The 6669-nt window shown below is 63.3% G+C and overlaps 1 protein-coding gene across 2 annotated transcripts in view; it reads left to right on the top strand.

Moving 5' to 3' along the window:
• Positions 1-806: 806 nt before the first annotated feature.
• The window catches only part of AP3D1 (adaptor related protein complex 3 subunit delta 1), a 34604-nt gene continuing 28741 nt past the window's right edge, over positions 807-6669 (top strand). The window contains exon 1 of one of the 2 annotated variants that reach the window (XM_032846933.1): positions 807-1055. In XM_032846933.1, the coding sequence (XP_032702824.1) occupies positions 960-1055 (96 nt within the window). In that variant the 5' untranslated portion in view covers positions 807-959. The remainder of the gene's footprint in view (positions 1056-6669) is intronic. The other variant, XM_032846934.1, reaches the window with a different exon arrangement.

Below are 6669 nucleotides of genomic sequence, written 5' to 3'. Positions count from 1 at the left end.
CCCTGCGGGCCGAGGAGCTCCCCGTTCCGCCTTCAGGCCGCCCGGACGTCGTCTGGGACGCGCGCGTCGCCTTCCGCCGCCCTTGAACGGGGCCTTTTCCGCCGACTGCGCGGGGGGCGGCAGGCCTGGGTCGGACGCGCACCCGCCGCGGCATCCCCTTCTCCCCCACGCCCGGGCGCGGCCTCGGTGCCCGCGGAATGAGCCGCCGCGCGGCAGTGCCCGCTCCCGGCCTCCGTCTCCCAGTGGGCATGCTCGTTCCTGTCCCGCCCACAGCCCCGGGCTTCGCGGAACAGGCGGCCGACGCAGCGCGGGCTCCCGGCAGCGCGGGCTTCGCGGAAAAGGCGGAGCTGGTTTCCTTCCCCGCAACTGGCCCGAGAAGCTCCACGTGGAGCCCCGCCCACATCAGGCCCCGCCCACATCTGTCACTTCGTGGAGGGGCGGGGCAGGGAGGAGGCCCTCCCGGGGGCGTGGCTAGAACAGACGTAGGGAAGTGGGTGGAGTTCTGGAAGCCTTGACCAATGAGAGGGAAGAGCCCGGAGCCGGAGGGGGCGCGGCTGAGCGGACGGCGAGGGCGTTGTCCGCGTTTCCATTGGGCGGCCGGAGTCGCCTGGGAGACGTGGAGACCCGGAGGTGGCGAGGTCGGCCTTTCCTGGGAGGCGGGGCTTCCGGGGGCGGGCCGCCTGACGGGCGCCCGTCGTCAGCTGACCCGCCGCCATCTTGTCCGCCATTTGCCAGCGGCGCGGCGCCCAGCCGGAGGGGTACGGCAGTGAGAGCGCGGGTTGCGGAGCGGGTCGCAGCCTCCGCCGCCCCGCGGACAGCAGCCGACCTGGCCAGGGAGCCCGCCCCGCCGCGGCAGCCCGCAGCGCAGCGCTCCGCGGGCGGCAGGCGCGGCCCCCGGGCCCCCGCACGGTGCCCGGCCGCGGGCCTCCCGGGGCTCGAGCCCGGCGGCGTCCGCCGCGATGGCCCTCAAGATGGTCAAGGGCAGCATCGACCGCATGTTCGACAAGAACCTGCAGGACCTCGTGCGCGGCATCCGCAACCACAAAGAGGACGAGGTGAGCCCGGCGCGCCGCGCGGGGCCGGGCTCGCTGGGCCCGAGCCCGGCCCCGGTGCCGACCCGGACCCCGACCCCAACCCCGGTACCGACCCCGACCCCGGCCTCCAGCTCGTCCCCGAAGCCCCGCGCCCGACTCGAGCCCTGCCTGCTTGCGACCTGGGCCGCCCCACGCCCGCTCCCTCTGAGCCTCAGTTTACCCCCGGGGGCCGCAGACGGCCCCTGGCGGGACCCGAGCCGCCGTTGCCAGCCCTCCATTATCTCCCGCGCGTGTCGGATCACGTGGGGGCCCGCCGCCGGGCGGCCCCGGTGGCCTCAGTTTCCCCGCTGGGCTTCGGACGCCCGCCCCCCTCCGCCCGCGGGTGTCCGCGGGGACTCGGCAGGCCCAGCTCCTCCCCGGGGCTCTGGACTCCTGGTGGGGGGCTTTCTCTCCGCGGGCCGCCCCGCTAGCGCGTCTGGGCCGTCTGCGGCCGGGTCCGGAGTCGGGCCTGGCCTCCTGGGCCCGTGTCCCCGGGAAGGTGGGGCCGCAGCTGCTAGGGAGGGGGCACAGCGCGAGCCCGGAGTGAAGACACGGAAGCCCCTGAGGGGGAAGGGGGAAGCCGCCTTCGATTGGAAACCCTGAAGGAGGGCTAGAGGAAGGTGGTCCCGGCGTGGAATGTGGGCACGTTTCCTTCCCTCCGCCCCTCCCCCCAGCCTGTGACCTAGATTTGGGAGGAGTGGGGACAGTTAGGGGCCCTCAGGCCGCTGGCTTCCTGGAGCCCGCACTCACACCAAGGGTCAGGAGCGGGCGGCGGGCTCTCCTGGGGAAGGCGCGGGTCCCAGCCGCAGGTCCCCCGCCGCAGGCCTCCCAATGGCGCCTTTTCCCGGCGGAGACGTTGGGGAGTTTGCTGGGGCGACGGTCCGCGCCGGCCTGCCGGGCCTCAGTTCCTGCCGGGCCTCAGTTCCTGCCCGGCCGTAGCACGTTTTCGGGATGGGCGTGACCCCCTCCCTCCCCCGCCCCCTGGCAGTCATGGGGTTCCTTTAGGCCATTTCCACCCGCTTTCCTTCCCCGGCTGCATCCGGGTTTTGCCTGGAGTGACCGGCGCTGGCCATGTTGGTTACGTTGTGTAGCTCAGCCCGGACCCTGGGGTCTTTGCCTTGGGCTGGACTTTCCCTCGCAGAGTGGCCGGGCAGCGGTGGGACGGCTCACAGCTGCAGGTCCCTTGTGCACTGGCTGACCTCCTGTCTCAGTGCGTTCGTGGCTGTGGGAGAACCTCCTGTCTGGGATTCCGGGAAGGACGGGGGCCCACCAGGTGGGGTGGCTCACGTCTGAGGGATGCCCACTGTCCCCGGGGCTGTTCCCCGGGTGGTCCTTGGTTCCTTGAGAGTCGCGGGCGGCTCTCACCCTCGGGGCCCTTTCAGCGGGTGCGTGGGTGGTGGAGGAGGCCGCTGTCAAGTCATCAAGGTCAGGGCTCCATGGGGGTCCTGCCTTTGACCTGTGGGCGGTTCTCCGGGGACGTGGCGTCTTGGTGCTGTTGGTCCCCTGACCAGAAGATGGTGGTGATCTGGAGGCTGGTGTTGGAGGCCCCCGTTCTGACCCAGCACGCAGCAGATGACCTGCTGCTCCCGTAGTCCCCACTCTCAGGCCCCCATCGAGGCCCTTCCCTTCTGCGCACCGCGCCCGGCGAGGACCCACGTTTCTGCAGCACGTAGTTCCCTCAGAGGGTAACCTCGGAGCAGATTTTAGCTAAAACTTCCGTGCCGCGTCCTGCAGTGGGGCCCAGCAGGGCCTGGAAGCCGCATGGGAACCCGGCACGAATCTTAGTAGCTCAGCCGCGCTGTGCGGTGTCGGGAGACCGCATCCAGGCTGTGGGGCCCGTTTGACCTGGTGAGATTGGGGAAGCCTCCCCTCTCCAGCGGGGGTGACGGCCACCTCCCCCTCACTGCGGGCTTCTGCGGATGCGGTGAGGGACGTGTCGTGGCTTCTGTGAGCGGCAGACCACCCCCGAGGCTGTCTGCTTGGCTGTTCCAAACTCAGCCTGCATCCCCTTCGTGGGTGGTGAGTGCAGTTCAGTGGGTTATGTTCAAAAAACAAAAACCAAACTAGAAAATTCCGGGCCGTCTGCACGCAGAGTAACCTGGTTATCGAGACTTCTTGCAGCTCGTGACAGCTGGTGTGTGCGTGCTGGGTCACTGTGGAAACACGTTTCCTAAATGAGTCCAAGAAGTTTGAAACTGTGGTCCGGTCGGTACATCTCTGGGTGCCTGAGTTAAGGTGTCCTTGAGACGGAGCGCAGTGTCGGCTGGGAGGGGGACCCACGTGCGGGTATTCTTCCTTCTGAACTTGGGATATGATAGACTTCTAAGTTTATTCTTTCTTTTTTATTTTTTAAAGAGGTTATTTGTTTGACAGACAGATCACAAGCAGGCGGAGAGGCAGGCGGGGCGGGGGGGGGGGAAGCAGGCTCCCTGCTGAGCAGAGAGCCCCGATTCCAGAACCCCGAGATCATGACCTGAGCCGAAGGCAGACACTTAACAACTGAGCCCCCCAGGAGCCCCCTAAGTTTATTCTTCTGGGAACTCTTCATATTTGGGAGAAAGCTGTTTTTTCTGTCTTTTTAAGTTGTAGAGTCATACCCGTACTTTAAAAAATGGGCTCGGTGTTTTGTGTTTTTTAATTACGGTTTTATGTATTTGAGAGTGAGAGAAAGCGTGAGTGGGTGAAGGGAGAAGGACGAGCAGATGCTCCGCTCAGTGGGGAGCCCGATGCGGGGCTCCCTCCCAGCACTGCGGGATCGTGACCTGAGCCCGAGGCAGACTCTTAACTGACTGAGCCCCTCCAGGCGCCCCTTCTTGGTATTCATTAACGATAAAGGGAAGAGCCCCCTCCCTGTAGGTCAGTTTGGAGTATGTGCTCTGAGTGTTTCTTTCCGTGCGTAGAAATCATGGGCAGTTCTTACTGTCTGTTGCGACTGCTCTGCGTCCTGGGGCACCTGGCCGGCTCAGTCCGCGAGGCCTGCGACTTTTGATCTCGGGGTGATGAGTTGGGGCCCCACGTTGGGCATAGGGTTTACTAGAAAAGACTGTTCCGCTGCTTGCTGGTTAGTGTAGTGGTGCTGACTGCTCTCCAGGATGCAGCATGGGAGGGCCTCCCACGGGGCGGGTAGCGTGTGTCGTAGGTGCGTCCCGTCCCCCTTCCCCGGTTGGGCGTGCTGTAGTTTGTTTCCCCCGTTCAGGGCCTTCCCTTGGTTGGGGACGGGCCCTGCATGCTCTGCTAGTGTCTGAAGAGCGTTGGCTTGGTTTTGCGGGGCCGTAAACACCTGAGCCCCTTGGACTGGTGTTTCAGAACTGTGCGCGGCGGTCGCTGGAAGTGAGGTGTGGTTGGTTCCGACCGAATTGCCCCGAGCTGCGGACGCGCACTCGTTTGTCATCTCAGAGATGCCGGTGCTGGGGCTGAACCCAGGAGGCTGGTGCTGGGGCCTGTCGGGCACGCAGGGCCGGGTCTGCTCTGGGGACAGAGTAGGTTATGTCTGGCCTGGGTCAGGCACTCGGGGCTTTGTGGCTGTTGGTGAGAAGTTCTTTTATTTTAACAACTTTTGAGACTCACAGTAAATTTGAACTGAGCTTTTTTTTTTTTTTTTCTTTAATGACGTGGGTCGTGATCCTAAATCAGGGTCTCCCCCTCGGCATTGCTGACATTCAGGACTGGGTCATTTTGAGGGTGGGGTCTGTCCCAGGGACTGTGAGAACAGAGCAGCATCCTGGCCCCACCCAGTCGATGCCAGGAGCTTGCCATCGTGACAGTCACAAACGTCCCCAGACATTGCCCAGGAGAATCGCTGACCCACACTGATAAGAAAAATCTCCCCAAATTCCCTCATGCTCTTCCCTTCATCCATGTCCCCTGTGTTCCCTGCCTTGTCACCATGTTGTTGGACCCTGTGATACTATGATGTAAGAAATACATCTTTTGGTCTTTGTCCCTCACTCGGGGCGCAGAGCTCCTAAAGTCTTTGTCATTTCCTAATAATAACAGTATTAGGAAGTTTTTGTCACTTCCTAAGCAATTAAGGTATCAGGAGCAGCCTTGTTTATGTGTTTGGTCTCTGCCCACAGTTCCTGACCCTGGGCTCTTAGATCCGTTGGCATTTCCTGGGTCACAGAAGTGTCTTTTGTTCCAGTGAGAGGACCTGGTGGGCTGCTGGGTGGGAGCAGATCACCAGAGAGACCACCATTAGAAGCTTGGAGCTGTCAGCCCCACCCCCAGCTTCGGGGAGGGGAGCGGGCTGGGGACTGAATGAACGATCTGTCACGCACATCTGTAAGCGGCGGTTGGAGAGTCTCGGTTGGCAAAAGCATCGTGTCCTGGGCGGATGGCGTGGTGCAAAGCGACTCTGCCAGGACAGGGGCGCCTGCGCTGGGGGCCGTTCTGGACGCCTCCCTGTGTACGTCTTCATCTGGCTGTTGATCGACATGTCGGCCATGGCCTTTCTTCTGTGCTCAGCTGCTCACGGCGGACAAGTGCTTTCCTGAGGTCTGCGAGCCGCTTTGGCAAATTAGTCGAACCTGAGAGCAGGGGGGCACGTGAACTCCCATTCATAGCCGGTCGGTCAGAGGACAGCCAACCTGGGCTGGGGCCCGGGGCCAGAGGTGGGGACAGTCTCGGGGGGCCAAGCGCAGAGCTTGCCGCTGTCCCTCCCAGGTGTGGGGGCTGAGGAAGGCTGGTCCCAGGCATACTTGCCGAGTGTTTCCTAGATGGGCTTCTTTCCTAATCTTACTCGTTGTGAAGGTGTAGGGCATAAGATGCTATGTAGTTTATTTTATTTTTTTAAAGATTTTATTTATCTGCCAGAGAGGGTGCGCACACATGCGCGCAAGCAGGGGGAGCGGCAGAGGGGGAAGCAGCCTCCCTGCTGAGCATGGAGCACTGATGGGGGGCTCCATCCCAGGACCCCGTGATCATGACCTGAGCCCAAGGCAGAGGCTTTAACCCACTGGGCCACCCAGACGTCCCTGTTACGTGTAGTTCAATTAAGATAATTAGCTGAAGTTCTCTGAGTGTCATTTCTTCGCTTTGCTTATATCTTTATCCCTGAAATTTGTGTCCCTGAACGGTTTGGTGGACTGTTGCCCAGCCTAGCTCTCCCGGTCCGGCTCCTGATGCTCGTCTCCGTCGGGGAGCCCCGCAGCTTGTGGGCGCCGTGGCTGACAGCACCCAGCGCTCTGCCTTCTGGACATCTGGGCGGTTTCCGGTCTGGGGCCTTTCACGAACGACCCTCCAGGGTGGGATTGCTGCGCTGGGGGTGCCGCCCGGCTGCCCGAGCGCTGTTCCCCGCACAGGTCCCGGCGGCAGGGGCGAGTGCCCAGGAGCACGTTGGGAGCCCGCAGGACAGACAGCCCCCTTCACTTCCCTGACCCGGGGCACGGCTGGGTGTGCTTTCCGCAGCGTGTGGCCGTTTGCGTTCCTTGTGACATTGCCTAAGGCCTTTGGTGGCTTCTTCTGTCTGGCTGCCAGTCTATAGGGGCTTTTTGAAGGGCCCACTGGAGATGGAAGGCGTGCTGGGTGGCCGGGCCGTGGGGGGCGTCCGGGAGGACCCAGGCTGGCGGTGGGAATGCATCTGCTCTTGCGCCTGTCT

This window comes from Lontra canadensis, unplaced genomic scaffold (genome assembly GCF_010015895.1).
Source record: "Lontra canadensis isolate GAN:19392208 unplaced genomic scaffold, GSC_riverotter_1.0 scaffold184, whole genome shotgun sequence".
Classification (NCBI taxonomy): domain Eukaryota; kingdom Metazoa; phylum Chordata; class Mammalia; order Carnivora; family Mustelidae; genus Lontra; species Lontra canadensis.
This window is presented reverse-complemented; position numbering and strand designations above follow the sequence as displayed.